We start from the raw sequence: 16,411 nt of genomic DNA on the forward strand, positions 1-16,411 counted from the left end.
CCGCAGGCGTCTATTAGCATAATGAGGATCTGTTTCTTCATGCAGCTTACTTACGTTTTTTTTTTTTTTTTTATTCTAACATTTTCTTGTAATCTAATCTTGCAATGATAATATAAACAGACTGGCTTGGAGGAGAACAAGATAAAACCTGCAACAGTCACAATCCTCCCTTGATTATCTTCCCCACGGGATGCTCCAAGGCCTTTGCACACATTCTGATGTTTTTAAATGAGAAATTGTGAGTTTTCAGCAAAAACAGCAAAACCTAGCAACCGATATAATTTAAGCTTATCTTCACTGACTGCAGTGCTGCATATGCAATCTGCACTTGAATCGGCAACATAAAAAAAGCAGTGAAATAACAGCATCAGAGACACTGGTCATATGACAGGACCAACCCCTTTGAATGGCTTTTGTATGATAGCCTTGAAAAAATTGCAATAGTGTATTTTGACCCTTTTGGTGGTGTGCAATGTGAATGGACAGGTTTAATTAGGCCCCTGATCAATTTTAACTGGGTTTGGATGAGCTTTTGTTCCTCAATACTCTACAGATTTGAATCAAGATGTTCAGAAACATTTGAGAGAGGAGTTTGGTCAAACAGAACAATGCAATATGTGTTAACAGACATGGAATGACTACCACAGAATTCAGTTTTTGTTTCCCTCCTAGTTTGAAAGGAGTTTTATATGCTCAATGCCCGGATGTTGGTTTTTGCCCCTTGGCCCTCCTTTATTTTGAATTCCATACTGCAAAGGCTGTTGTTGTACCTGTGACATTTGTTCTCATGCGGTGTGATAAGAAGTGAATCCCAAGGAATATGAGAAAAGAGTACAGTCACACAGACACTATGAATAAGTATATGTTTTGGTGCTAGCATATGGTAAATCACATTGGATTCCCGAAAATCAAATTTAGTTCAGAAGTGGTTCTCGCTTACATTATTCATGTTATTCAGCTATTTCTGCTCTTGTGTGAGACACAGGACACAGATCAGTATGCCGCCATACAGAGTCATACAGAGTCAGGTGCAGTAAGCAGCCATGAATAATGTAGTCTAAGGTCCGACCAAGAGAGGACCTGGATTCTGGGAGACCGGGAAAAAAATTGAGCATGAAGATGCACTTCCCGCTTGCCTTAATTCTGTAGAGTGAATGGGCTTTTCTCTCCAACTGCAGGAATTTAAGCTCGTTTCAGCTTTTTTTAAGCTCTTCACGCTGCTCAGCAGAATGGCAATTAGGCTTTTAAGAGCACAGGCACATGCATAACCTTCTCATTCACAAGGCACAATCAGCACCAACGTAAAATGCATAATTCTGCCACCTCGCTGCTAGGCAAATGAGAATTTCCGCTGGCTTCATAAAAGAATTGCTCTTGGGGGGAAAAAAAAAAATCATAAATAAAGCGTGAACCGGTTCTTACCGATCCACGGCAGGGTGGTAGAGTGGCCGGCTGTCCTGCGGGGAAAGATAACTGCAGGACACCGATCCACCAACCACACGGATCCGGAACAGCACTCTGGCATTCTGTACAGCAGACAGGAGAAGAAAAATAAGAGTTGATAAAAAAAAGATTTTATGGGATGTAACCTTAATACATCAGCATGGAATTTTAACAATAGTTTTGACACCAATGTCGATATTAATATTAATAATGATAATATTTTGATGTGAAGTTTAATGTCAGGATTTAAGAGACCCCAAAAAGGGGGCAATATGAAGTCTATTTGCCTTATTATTATTCAATTGACAACCTCACAACTCTTTAGCATGTTCACAATAAGAAAGGTCGTTTTATGACACTCAATACGAATAAGAATTTGAAAAAAAGGTGGTAGTAGCCTAGTGGCTAACACACTCGCCTATGAACCAGAAGACCCAGGTTCAAATCCTGCTAACTACCATTGTGTCCCTGAGCAAGACACTTAACCCTAAGTTGCTCCAGGGGGGGACTGTCCCTGTAACTACTGATTGTAAGTCGCTCTGGATAAGGGCGTCTGATAAATGCTGTAAATGTAAATGAAAACAAATTATATTTATTCATAAACCTTTGTTCCAATTATCAATGCAATGCAATGTATTAACCCAAAAGTTACAAAATATTCTGCAAATCGGTAACTAGCTTGTTACTGTTTTCAATCAGGTTCTGTGAAAAACACTGCAATAAATAACCTCTGCCAGTTCCGGGTACAGCAGACACTAAACAAGCTCTTGAGACCAAAAAAATGTATGACATGTTTTTTATTGCTTCTCAGATTAATGATGATAACTGCTCTTATTGCATAACTTTTCCAATAAATCTAATTTTCTTTCACACTTTCATGTTTTTGCATTTGTTCTCCTGTTTTGATACTGATATTTTACCAGAGGACAGGAGGCTCTTTCTAAAATGAAGAGATGGTAAACATCTTTTTTGACCTAAACATATTTTCAAAGCTTTGAAATGAAAAGCTTTTAAAGTTTAATTTGGCTCAAAAATTAGGAAAAAAAAAAAAACAATAAAAAAGAGGGATTCCCACAGAGATCACAGAGTGAAAGCTGACTACTGTTGCTGAAATAAAGTGGGTGGAACAGAGAGAAGCTCTCAGTTAAATGGTCTGGAATATACTAACAGAGATTTCAGTGGCGCTTGTTACGGATGCACATTTGTTTAGAAAATCTAAAGAAATGACTGCTCCCTTGGGACAGCAAAGAACCACGAGACTGAATTAGTGCATCACAACGCAGGGAAACATGTTAATTTGGCGTCTGCTCCTACAAACCCTGTCAGGTGTGCTACAGACGTGTTCCAGCTGGGGGCGCCACAGACCAAGGACAGTGACATGGTTACCTTAGGGTGCCTGGGGTAGCCTAAACTCATAGGTGTTCAAAGAAATGCACAATCGACAAGAAAAAACACAATGCACAAATTGATGTTAAAACATCTCAGTGAGAAAAGTTGAAAGGTCAAAGATTTACTGCTGATTGTCAGTTTTTGGGGGGTGTACACTGCAGGTCTCTGGGTTTACCCTTGAATGTCCTTTTCATAATTTTATTATATGATTATGATCTTTAATTGTAATTAATGCTTGAATAGGTGAAAGGGTGTTATTTATAAACTTTGCTGTAATTTTACAGTTGTTCTTTTAATGAAACTCGTACATAAGCTCACACCTTCATTAACTGATGCTACACTTCATCAGACAGCAGGCTGTATCTGATTTTTTGTTATAAGGTTTCTGTTATGTACGCAAGTCACTGGATTTCCAGTGTGGAGAACGAAAGGTTTTAAAACATTTTATCTTGATTTTTCATCTGCAGAACTCCAGAACAGGCTCTGTGCGGATTAACTCCTGAAATTAAAAAAAAAATACAAAAACCGCAAATGTGTGCATTCCTGATGCAGGTTCTCTCTATGAAACAAAAACCGGGCTTACTGTGCTCTTTTATAAAGGCACAGTCTGTCCCTGGTGTCACAACAGCTACAAACCAGCGGGAATGTGGTGATGAATGGCTTTGTGCCACCGCTGCACACCTGTGGAAGCACAGGAGTAAAAAAATAAAAAATAAAAAATCGAGGGCAGGACAATTAATGGTTCCTGTGGCATAATCCCAGTCGGCACAATGTTGTTTAATTAAGAAAAAACTGACAACTGGCAGCTCCAAGAGCGCCTCTGAACAAACAACGTGTCTGCTTGCATTATAAAGCTGCCTGCACTTGCCTTATCGTGGTCTTCTTACAGTTCTCCCTCTCATTCGATCTCATTTCAGCCAGCGCTCATTTTCCACCCTATAGGCCGCACGCCTTCCAATAAAAAAAGCTAATATGAGGCACGGCACCAATGCCAGTGCTGTTGACATGCTAATTAAACCGTCGTTTCTCAGTGATTAACTGCTTGCCACTCTGCCAACACGACACGCAGAAAGAAAAGGAGGCAAGAGGAGCTGGGCAGACATGCGGCAGATGCATCATCAGCATGATAACATTTGGATATTATGCCAGTGTGCACAGTGACTGTCACCAAAAGAGAAGCGGAATACTATTACTTATATGATATTATGGCAGCTCACTAAAAATACGGAAAAAAAAAAAAAACGTTTAAACATTGAACGTTTTTTTAGCAAAATGCTGTCTTCTGTTTAAAACCACGAGATGGATGCATTTAGGGTAGATTAATTTAATCAAAAGTACATTTTGAGCATTTTTACAAACTTCAGTGAGAGCAAGATGCTAAACTTACACTTTAGGGCTTAAAGTAGAATTTTGGTTAACACTTTAAACCACAATTAATCACTCTATATTGCTTCTACTGCTCTATGTTCTTTCTCCACTTGTACCAATGTTCCATCCTAATAGAAAAAGACCATAGATTATAGTAACTGCAGCATTTGCTGTCGTGAGATCATCCCTCAGTGAGCCGTACCTGGGGCTGTGCCCCATTGATCATCAGGTAGTAAAGTTTACTCAGGACACTCTGCTGCAGCTCCTCCCACGACACCGATCTGTCTTCCCTCATCAGGAAAGGGGGTCCAAACCTAGAGAAAGATAGCAGATATTGTGGTGTTGGCTGTTTGGTGCATCTCTAGGTCACAAGCTTCACATTACAGCTCCATGTCCATAATTTATCATTATGCTAATACCACTGACATGACATGTTATTCATGCCAGCAGTCAAAAATCATATTGATGGTATGATTCTTAATTTAATTCATTACAAGGACTGCAAATCATCTCAGTACAGTTGTAGGACCCAAACTAAAGAGAGGAAACACAAAAGGAAACAAACACTAAATGCATTAAACAAAAGGAAACTAATTTCACATTTATGGCATTTGTCAGACTCCCTTATTCAGAGTAACTTACAATCAGTAGTTAAAGGGACAGTGCCACTGGAGCAACTCAGAATTAAGTGTCTTGCTCAGGGACACAATGATACACAGCAAGTGCAGCACACAATGCACACAACCAAATATGTCCTCTGCATTTAACCCGTCACCCTTACTGAGCAGTGTGAAGCCATGAAAGGCACAAGGGGAGCAGTTTGTGGGGACGGTACTTTGCCGAAGGGGACCTCAGTGGCAACCCTTTATTTGCGAGTCAACTTCCTTAGTCGCTAGGTCGCTGCAAATTCTGTGACGTTAGATACATTTGATGACACTATGCCACGGCAATGGGCATCCATTACAATGGGCTGCACCCCGACAAAATAAAATGCTCAACCTCTAGGGGGAGCCCAAGTCATGTTTTACTAAATGAATAGTTTAATTAGTAATTAATTAAAAAAAAGGTAAATGAGATTAAATAAATGAAATTGAAATGTAGGCTTTCTATCAGAGACAGTGCAGCTTTAAGTTTTCTCAGAAGAACACCTGAGCATAAAGGTGTTTTTTGTTTTCTCCAAGCTTTGATTTTCTGAAAGCTTGATTTTCTAGGGCGCTCGGCATTGTGTATTATTCTCTTTCTGTCTTTCACACACACAAATAAAAGAAAAAATATTAGACGTCAAGCAGAACTATGTATCATTGTTCCTCAGCCCTTGGAGCAGTTTTACGTCATCACCTTACAAGATAAGCAGAACTTTAATGCTTGTGGGCCAGAGTTCACACAGTGCGCTCCCACGCACCAACTTCTATAGGACCTCCTGAATCCTGAAGCAACCTTCAGCTGTTCCAGGGCTATGACTTTCCGTATGGTCTTTTCTGTGCATCAATGGAAGAAAGGTGATTTCAAGTGGGCTTTATTATTATCATTTCAGCTACATAAATGTTAAAGATTATCTAGTGAAACTAAGCAACCTTTTTCTGGAACCTGGTGCTACATGTAACATGTCTGATGGCCTGTGGGATGAAGCCGTTGCACAGTCTGGCAGTGCGGGCCCGAAAGCCTTGGGACCATTTTCAAGATGATAGGAGGGTGAAGATTGCATGTGAGGGGTGTGTAGAGTCATTCACAATGCTTATTTCCTTATTGTCCAGGAGGGTGAGGGTCAGATGCAGTGTGGTGGTGATTGCATCGTCTGTGGATGATAGGCTAATTGAAGTTGGTCCAGGGGTGTCCACATATGTGGGTCCATGTGTTTCATGACAAGCCTCTCGAAGCACTTCATGATGATGGGTGTAAGTGCAATGGAACAGTAGTCATTGAGACATGAATTATTCAGCACAGGCACAATGGTGGTGGCCTTGAGACACATTGGACACCAATTGCCCACTTTTGTCATTAGATCATAGCAAAGCAAAAAAAAAAAAAAAACTTCAGTGGAAGTTTTTGGTTTCATTTGAAGTAGATGAAAGTGTCAGAGGGAGCACTTTTGTGTGACCTTGAAGCCAAAGGGACCGAATGAGTCGTTTCAATAGAAGCTGTGAGCGGAATGCCCCCAAATGCTTTCTTTTTTCTTCCTTCTTATGAAGCCAAAGGCAGAGATTGAAGGTTACGTAAGAGTATGCGCGCTAACAAAGGGTGGCGGGAAGAGCTAAATACTCCACAGCTGCAGGGACCCCGGCAGCAAAATGCTCAGTCACAGTACAACACCTCCACAAGCTACTGATCATTAAGTCATTAAAAGTCCATTAAAGTCAGGGATCTGGGGCCTGCCAGGGATGAGCCATCAATCAGCCACTCCTGCTGACCGGGGCCTGATGTAGCGCTCTCCGAGCAGGACAGAACTCTAACTTCACATCATGGCAGAAGCTAACGTGCGGAGACAGGGGGGGGTGGCGAAGTAGCGATAAAAGTGCATCACACCTGTTGGACGGCGTTCGCACAGCGACAGCTAATAAATGTCCATGATCACCAGCATCTCATCGCCAGGCCTGTCAGCATCAATCATGCCCGCATTTTGATTTATTAGTCATGGGTGAGGTGAGTATCGCTAAAAATGAAATATCTTCTGCACCCAAATGAATCTAGATGAGTTTTTTTTTTATGGGTACGCTTCAGGGATGGGGAAGAATGGCTGGTTTAGAGTCACATTTTTCAACTTTTTAACGTATTAAAATGCTGGTTTGTGAGCAAGGTGGTAAGCGTGAAGAGGCAGATGCTGTTGTCAAAGCTGTCCTCATGCCTGTGCTGTCTGGAGATTCATCTCTCGCCTGACTCGGTAGAATAGAGATTAGCCATGCTCTTTTCTATACAAATTGAGTGTTTTTGTCATAAGGAAAACGTTATGCAACTAGTCTGCGGGCCAAACGTAAAATGACGGCCATTCACACATTTCTGATCGCTCCTCACTACCCCGAGAGTCACTGATGGGATCATCACTGATGGGATCATCACTGTGCTCAGTCTCTGGAGAGGCCGGCAGAGGACGCAATCATCGTTTTGCAGCACCAAGCATCTCCCACATGAGATTGGATTTCTCCCCTCAGCGGCAGTCATTCCGCTGCGTAAGATGACCGTCTGATCTCTCCAACCCATCCAAACATATAGCCAGGTCTCAAAATAACCTAGGTGATAACATATGCTGAGGCCAGTGCATATGTTCTGGATTGTGATCAATTGATCTCTCCATCTGTCCTGGATCCTAATGTATATTTTTTGCACACATTTCTTTTTATGACACCACCAGAGGCACAATGAAACATTAAAGGCTTCCTAAACAGCAAGGGAACATTTACGCATCTACCAAAATAAGTTCTGTACCAGGGACTAAAAAAACTAAAGCCTTCACACAGATAAAACCACGTTTATTTCTTGGACACTTCATAGTCGACCCCTAACGTGTAACCTTAGACCTTTTCAGAAATTAAAGAGATCCTGACACAAAAATGGAAATAGTAACTTTTCTTTTTTCATTGTTACCAGCATTTAGCTTTTGTTCCCTTTTGTTCTCTCATTCTAAAAAAAACAGTGTAACAAAAGCATCTAGAAGTCTTTATCAGGGAGAAGTCTAATGTTTCCATCGTACTGCAGAATGCTACTTTCCAAGCAGTCACCTGACAGCTTGCTGACCAGTTCCCGACGCGTTGCAGACCAGGAGCAGGATCTTCACCGGAACGCCATGGTTCAGGAACTCTGATGAGTGTGCGCCTGAGGCCAGTAACCTTTGACCTTCAGGGCCAGAAGTGGAGTAAGGGGAAGAAGGAAGACTGTGGTGGTATCCTGCGACAAAAGTGGATGAAATGTAAGAAAATGTAAGAAAACGAAATGACCACGAGACAGATGTTCCACAGACATTTTAAACACGGATTTTGGAAATGGCTCAGTAAATATCTTCACAGCACCTGCTCATAGATGTGTGAAGCAGATGGGAACAGGCAGCCCAGCGCGGCAGCCTGCCGACTGTCCCAGCACGACATCTCGCATCATACCAGCTTGCAAACAATTGACGTTAGCAGGGTGCCACCCCTTTCTAATCCACGAGACGGACCATGAGCAAGCGAAAAGGCTTGGGCTCGTTCCCCGCTGCAAGAGATGCCACCTCCACTGGTGGGCATACAGAAGGTGGCATTAAAGCGGCACGCTACCGCCGCAGCCTCGTGGGTTTACTGTGATAAATCATGCAGTGGAATTAAGCTTGATGAGCAAAGATGGGCACGTATTAGATCCTTGGAGGGTGTCGCTACTGTTCCCTGAAAGCCTCCACGTTTCATTAAGCTCCTGTGTTTGTGTCTGAGGTGTCATTAATCACTGCCAACAGGCTAATGCTATGCTGCCGCCACAGCCGCCGCTCTAGCTACGTTCATCTGGTCTGGGGTCAGCTCCCACCCACGGTTTTCTGAACCTTAAGAATTTCAGCATGCACAGAGACTGACTCCAGATCAGCCACACCACAAGAACTGGATAAATCATAAATCAATCATAAAGACAATCTTAACTTTAAGAACTGAACTTTTTCTTTGTGAAATGTGCCTTTTAGTGTTGATGGCTTGACAATTAAACTCTTGATTGAATCAAAACTTCTCCTAAATTAACTGAGTTCCATGTCTTATGTATTATTCATAATTAGTGGTGCATTGTAGGGCTTCACCACCACTCTTAGCCCGCAGGTAACACTGCATGTGACAGAAAAGCTTTTCATTTAACACCTTTAGGACCATGAAATTAGGTTCTACCTTCCTATTTAGTACAAAATAAAACACCTGTTTGCACAGAGGAATTAAAGGGTGAGGAATTATGTGTCAGCAGGTTGGAATGGGGACAGACAAAGCTAATAATGGATACTTGTGCGCACTGACACAGAATTACTGTATGTCCTTTTCCAGAACATTCTGTTCCATCCAGTTGATAAAAGGTGCAGATTTAAGCCAAAACACAAGTGAATAAGCATCACATATAAAGAATCTTTAGCATTCATTACCAGCATTTTATTAATGCAGTACCTAACATGGGAACAAAAACATGAATGGGTGTTCAGGGGTTATGAAACAAATGTGGCAAAATGGACTGACCTGTTTCAGATTGCATTTTATGAATTTATTTTGTTCATAAGGGTCACTGTCTTTGAAAACAAAAGCTCTTTAGGGCAGACAAGGACAGGGACATTTAAGGACAGGGACACTGTCCTCAGCTTACAGAAGTATTGCAGCATCTTCATTTTCTCACGTTGATGTAAAAATATCTCTCAACAGATTTTCCCATTTAATGTGTCAGAAACTGAGAAGAGCTCCAAATAACCATTCGATGGGCTTCCTTATTTTTTGTTTGCAGAAACGTTATCTGACTAATTCCTGTTAAGTGCACTCAGTAGTCCGTGTTCATTAAACTCACATTGTGATGAGAGAACATGACGTTACCTGAGATTCTAGCAGATCCTCCCCTAATGTACAAGGGCGAGGCCTGGAAGGCATAGATTGTGTCATTCTCAGCAATGCTGGTCAGATCATCCTCGTCAAAGAAGGAGCGCTGAAAGCCACACTTGTAAATCTCGGCCAGAATCACCTGCAGGGCGGAAAGGAGAGTTTAGTGGGGGGAAATGAGAAAATCTGTGCCACAAATGCACTCTGGGACAGCACGCAGACCAAAAATAATCATTAGTAAAGTGGTCCTTTTCAAAATAGACTCTCCCATTTTCGCATCAACTTGCTAGGGCAATTTAAAAGAGAGCTCTGGCAGGCCTGCGATTAGCCAGCCTGATGGAATGTCACATGGCTGTCTCACAAGGACACACGTCCCACGGGGAGGCAGCCCCAGACCCCAGACGTTTGCCCCTAAACACAAGTAAAAAAAGACCAGGGGTCTGTTATCACACAGATAACAAGAGAACCAACTTCTCCTACATAAGGCTGAACTTCTGGCTGAAATATTAAGTGTCGCTAGCCTTTATTACGTTAACTTAATCACATGGATTTCAATTCAATTTAACGTTTCAAACAAAATGTATCATAGTTTAAAGAGAATCATTTAATTATGTATAAATAATGGGTTTAGTTTGGATTCAATGCTTAATTACATTTAATAAAAATCACATTAATAAACTTGTTTCTTAATAAAAAATGTTTTTAAAAAATCAAGCTGAGCTGACTTAAGATGTATGGTCTGAAATAATGCAAAGGAATTTTGATTTGCCGAAAAACACGTCGAACATAAAAATCCAAAACATAATCCAAACAAAATTCAAAACATAATTTTGTTGTGTAGGAATGTGACAAATGAAGAATATTTAGTGACGTAGAAGTGCACGAAGTGTGTAAATGACACCTGATCCGGTGAGATCTGCCCTTCATCTGCCACCAGCCGGCGCAGGGTCGCCAGAGAGCCGAAGAGCGGCACTGCCAGGCCGATCCGCAGGTATCGCTGGCCTTTAGTGCTGAAGACCAGAGTCACGCAAACAGGTCTTTTCACAGAGAGAAGGGGAATAAAAAGAAAATAATTCATTTCCATTCATTTCAATGTAACATGACGTAAAGCTACGTCAGTGATACACATCCCCATTAGTCCTTAAGAAATAACATATTTACTACCAAGGAAGACACTTCGAACCGAAAGGATTTGGCTAGATAAGGTGAGAAGGAAAAAAATCTATAGGCTTAGCATCAAATGGTAAATAGTTAAAAATTCCATTCTATTGATGCAACATATGAGATTCAATGGAGCCCCCCATCCCATCCAAACAGGTTCAATGCTGACACTGACAGGACAGCTGGGACATAATAGTTTTAGGTGTGTGGAACTGACAGTCTTCAGTTTTATTAACACTAGCGGCCTGGAGGACTAGTCGTAAACTGTGCCAGTAAGAAAATAGCTGCCCATGGAGTGTCCTGAGGGTGGGAGTCAGTTCCAGTTGACAATTAGACATAGTGAGATTTTTTTTTTCATTACCTTCATTCTAAGTTCAAAGTTTTGATCAAACCTGACAGATATGAGAGCAACACATATCGTCCTCAGAACTTTGCAGACATTTAAATCAACAATAGCAGCCATATTTTCCCTGCACATAACACTTCATTTCATTTTTAATTCAGAGCAAATCCATTTTTTGTCCATATCAAACAGGCCTACTTTGCATTTAAATAAGCCTTCATTAAAAGATGCTTGTGGCTTGCAGAAATCCCCTCACTGCTCACTGTCACAGATCAAGGCCATGCTTACGTCAGCTGTTATTATCTATCTTATTTGGATAACTTGACAAGGAGGGTCACGGTTCACATGAAGGTCAGCTGTTGACACAAAGCCCTTCTGTTCCCAATGTATGGTCTTGTCTGTTAGCTTCGGGATATGAACTCCCCTGACTTTAATAAATTTAGTGTGGGAGAGACAGCAACCTGACAAAGAAATCGACTGAACTGGACTGTGGAGAATTGATAGGCATCACTGCAAGGTAAACGAAATGAAAAAAAGAATTCAGAACAAGAGAAGCAGTGTCCGGTTATAGAAAGTAAAAAAAAAAAAAAAAAAAAACTACCGGACGGCGGTTAATCAGTCTTCATCTGTTAGGGGAGGAGAACTAACTCGGACTAATTATCCTCATTGGTTCCATTCTGGCAATCGCTAGATAACAAGGCAACACACCAAATGCCTTAAGCTCTGTGTCTCAAGTGTATTTGTGGGACTCACTTATCTTGTTTGTGTTTATTTCCCATGCCTTGTCAAACGTTTGTGTGCATTATTTATTCCCCTACGGAATTCTGCAAATTCACCTAAAACTGTGAAACAAGACCGATCCAAATAAATTTGCATGGATTTATGCTCTGTTAATTTTGGTTCACACTCATATCGAAAGCCAGATTTCATTCTGTCCAAGAACCGTGGGTGAAAATGACTCTACGTCCAAAAACAGAGGATTTGTGGCATCGTCCAGGCCAGAGATTCACTCCCAGCCGGCAAATCACCTTGAGAGTCAGGTTAATTTTGTTGGGTTGTCTGGTTTTCTGGACAGAACCAAAGCGAGTGGGTGGAAGTGACGCCGTGCCAGGCACACCGTGGTATGACCATGAGAACGTGGGAGGAGCCAGCTGCACATTCCATGACACCCAGGGCCAAGAATATGAGGAGAGTTGTGGGGCATCTCAGAGAGGCATTAAATCACCCACTCTAATTAAGAAGCTAATCTCTTCAGCTCAGGAGGACAGTGGAAAAGCTCTTACTCATTCACACATTCAGACCTGGCTATTAACCGCTTGGGCTCTCAATAGGAAGTGCTTAACTTCTTGCTATATATTTAAAGTTACATAAAGCATGAGCTGAAGGTCTCACAATGTGAAGTAGGCATGCATCTTTGCGATAACAGTTAGTGGTGTTGAAATGAATCTCCTAATTGATGCATCCTGATGAAGATGGTGACGATTATGCATCAAAACAGTGTAGAACTTAAATCAATTAAATCATAATTACATGATTTTCTGGAGGCTTGTAGAACTTCTAGTCAAATGCAGTGCGTGAATGTACTGTGTCTGCCAGATCTGAGTACAGTGGTGCTCCAGATAGGAATTCGGCCTTGTCCACACGGACATTTGAAATGAATGCCCTCTGAATGGCATTTTTGGCTGCGTATGATTGCCGTTTTGTTGTTTAACGTTTGTTGGGATTTCGGCAAAAATTTGATGCCATCTGAACATGCGGCTGACTGAATGCCCGTGTGGTGTTTCAGACGTCGATGTGAATGAGGCTTTAACTCTCATCTCACTGACGTATTTGATGGGATGCATTTTGACGCATCAATAATTGAGGCATTGATTATCAGAAACGAATCAAATCCTGAGGCCAGTGAAGGTTCACATCTCTATTAAGAAACAGCTTACAACATACATAATCAATGCAGGACAACAAGGATGTCTTTCTGCTGCACTTATGAAGGTTCCTGTTCACTCGCCTAATGAGCCTAATGATGGGCATCTGTGAGTGATCAAGACCCAACACTCATGCGAATAGGGGCCAGCTGGGTGAGCCCAGTAGCACCGGGGCATCACACCATATTTTGGAGCAGTTAATCTTGGCCAGCTTTGTTGAATGATTTTTTCTATTTTTGCTTTTTCATTCTTTGTAAAAATGTCTTTCATTTACCACCTTTCCTGCAGAATCCACAACAATCATAATGGTGTACAGAGGGTACCCATTTACTGCCAAAACTGCTATTAAAACATTTTGTCATTGGCCTTCTGGTAGCATGGAGAGCCCTTTGACAAGTCTCCTTGTCTTATTATGCACTCTGCAGGGACATCCTGATCTTTGCAATGTCTTAGTGGTGCCACATTTTATTCCTCCTTCCCTATGACATCTTTAATTAAAAATATTTGTCAGTCTCATGTTGGACCATCAACCAAAAAACAAAAACACTGGGAATGAAGACAAAAACTGTTTTTTTTGGCCCAGCTTTAATAAACCCACCTGAGAGTCAGTATTTCAGAACATGCAAACGATTGCCCTTTTAATAATGAAATAAAACTTATTCAAAAATATTCTTGTTCAACAGATTAATATTAATATTAAAGAATTTAATATTAAAAAATATTATTCTGTTCAGGTTTCAGCTCTGAGTCATGTAAAGTTTCCATTAAAACTATGTAATCAGGACCTATATTTGAGAGTGAACTCAAGCCAACTAACCCAACTAATTGTGTAAATATGGATGTTTTGATGTAGCAGTGGTAGTTAAAATAGTAGAAGCCTAGTGGGAAAGACACTCACCTATGAACCACAAGACCACAAAGTCACAGGTTCAAACCATTGTGTCCCTGAGCTAGAGACTTAACCCTGAGTGTCTCCAAGGGGACTCTCCCTGTAACTACTGACTGTAAGTAACTCTGGATAAGGACGTCTCATAAATGGTAAAAAAGTAAATGTAACTCACCTGGTCTGTCGGAGCGGAATGGGCAATGAGATGCAGAGAAAAGGGTCAAAAGTGTTGCTTTGTTTATGGCAGTGAGGGCAGGTCAAGGATGATCTTGAAAAAGACAGAAATATAAGAAGCAAAAACACAATCAGTGAACGATTTAGCCCGTTGGAAAAACCATACATTCAATATAGCAAAAAAATTAAAGAGTACTTTCTTGTCTTAAAACATAACACAATTAACGAAAGGGAAAGACACTGGGGTGGGCTCCAACAGAGAGAGGTGGGAAAAGCCACAGGGATGGCTGACTCCAGTTAGTGGAAACAATTTGCATTCAGACAGTTTCCACTTTATTGCATCATTTTGTCAAAGCCAATGGTCTCTACTCTCTGTGATTGAAGGGGGCGCCTGCGGTCACACTAATCCAGGCAGCGGAAAGACAATCCTGTTCATTTAAAAAAATGGCCTGACGAATGGAACATTGAAGGCTTTTAGGCTCCACAGGGAACTAATTTCACCCACTTGGTACATAAAGGAAAACAGACAGCTCCTGGTCAAAAGGATCATAAAAACTCCTTTTCTGACAAAATGGCCCAAACTTAGTTCATATTAAATTTTTATTTATTTGTTTGTTTGTTTATTTATTTCTCATTCGTGAATTCTCTTTGATTAAATTGATTAAGCATGTTATGTGATTTGAACATTACACAAACAACGTCGTTTCCTATTCGCGAACACTGATGTTGATGGTGATGCTGAAATCCATGGACTTCCCCTTCCTGTCCTGTGTCTCTCAATATATTACATGACTGGACTTCACTGTGATGACTGCCTGTACTGGGATCTCATACCATCACATGGATGTTATTTACCCTGTAATTAAGTAGTACCAAATATATTTAGATAGGATGCACAACGTTATATTTAGAAATTCTTTGAAGATTAGCCTTTCATTCGTACTCTTTAACAAGAAATAAGGCTCTAGCAGAGCTAGAGACAGTCCTGTTGAAGAGAGAGATAGAGAAGGTATATTCAACTTAAGACAGATCACACTGTGTCTATATACCCTGTCCTCAAAAAAAGTCGTCTCTTATTTTTCCTAAAAAGATACCTTCTAGTTCTATACAACATGTCAACAGACATGTAAATGTACCACATTAATAGAAAGGATAGTGTTACATTTATATGAAAACACAATGGCAACTCTGAGACTCAAAATCTCTTAAGTGTCTTTATATGACACTTAATACCAAAGTAAAAAACAAGATTTATGAAAAAAATAAATCCCAAGGCAAATTTTTGCCTTTAATGTTTCCTCTGTTGTTCCTCGTTCCTTCCTATATTAAAATTAATTTGTTTCCATTCTCGTAACCATACATTTTTTATATTCAATGACTCAACCACTTTCAGACCTAAAGCATCCTAAATATAATTTCATACTAAGTGCGTGATGCCAAGTTTCAATTCTTCATTCGGAGTCTTTGCAGGTCTCAGCAAAGGGGTGATGTCTGTAATACGTGATGATACAGAAGCCTTGACTGCCCTGTTCACAGTGACTCTCAATTCTAGGTTAGTATCCTGTGTTACAACAGTGTGAAAAAGGCAAAACTGTGCACCAAAGTCGTTTTTTTTTATAAAAAATACATTAATATATCATTATTACCTGTAAGTTTAAAGAAATCTTTGAAAACTGCACTATAATTCATGCCCACAATGAGTGCACGTAAACTTCTGACCTTATTTTATTCTACCCAGTTGTGTTCTTTGCTGCATTTGTGAATAACAGCATTGAATTCACTCACACTGATGCTTTTCTCTGGCAGGGCTGACAGAATACACAATGAACCGGCATTTCTGTATTTAACATTTTAAAGAATGCATTATGTGCTTAATAATGCCAGAGCTGAGTGTGCACAACAAATAACTAATATTGCAACGCAAAGAGCAGCGCTTTCTCAATGCCGCAGTGTATTTACAGAGCTTATTTGAACCCGTGTGAAGTGATACGGAGTGGCACTCTGATAACCGTGGAAACCACCACCATCAGAATGATGATGCTTTGTCCTGTCAGCTCCGGTGAACGCACTGCACCAGTGAACTCGACTGATCCAATGCAACGGGACAAAAAGAATAGTCGCAAAGTTCAGTAACAACTGAGTCAGAGATTATTGACATGCTCTTCACAATATACTCTCCTCAATATATTCGACTTAAGCACCAGTC

General features: G+C 40.7%; 1 protein-coding gene across 2 annotated transcripts in view; it reads right to left on the reverse strand.

Annotated features, from left to right (window-relative positions):
- Positions 1-16,411, reverse strand: part of usp43b (ubiquitin specific peptidase 43b) — a 60,442-nt gene that overhangs the window by 15,126 nt on the left and 28,905 nt on the right. For both annotated transcript variants that reach the window (XM_028985472.1, XM_028985471.1), the window contains exons 4-9: positions 14,207-14,299; positions 10,618-10,753; positions 9,714-9,858; positions 7,914-8,079; positions 4,403-4,514; positions 1,423-1,526 (exon numbers count right to left, since the gene is read on the reverse strand). In XM_028985472.1, the coding sequence (XP_028841305.1) occupies positions 1,423-1,526; positions 4,403-4,514; positions 7,914-8,079; positions 9,714-9,858; positions 10,618-10,753; positions 14,207-14,299 (756 nt within the window). The remainder of the gene's footprint in view (positions 1-1,422; positions 1,527-4,402; positions 4,515-7,913; positions 8,080-9,713; positions 9,859-10,617; positions 10,754-14,206; positions 14,300-16,411) is intronic.

The sequence above is a fragment of the Denticeps clupeoides genome, chromosome 7 (assembly GCF_900700375.1).
Source record: "Denticeps clupeoides chromosome 7, fDenClu1.1, whole genome shotgun sequence".
NCBI classification, from domain to species: Eukaryota; Metazoa; Chordata; class Actinopteri; order Clupeiformes; family Denticipitidae; genus Denticeps; species Denticeps clupeoides.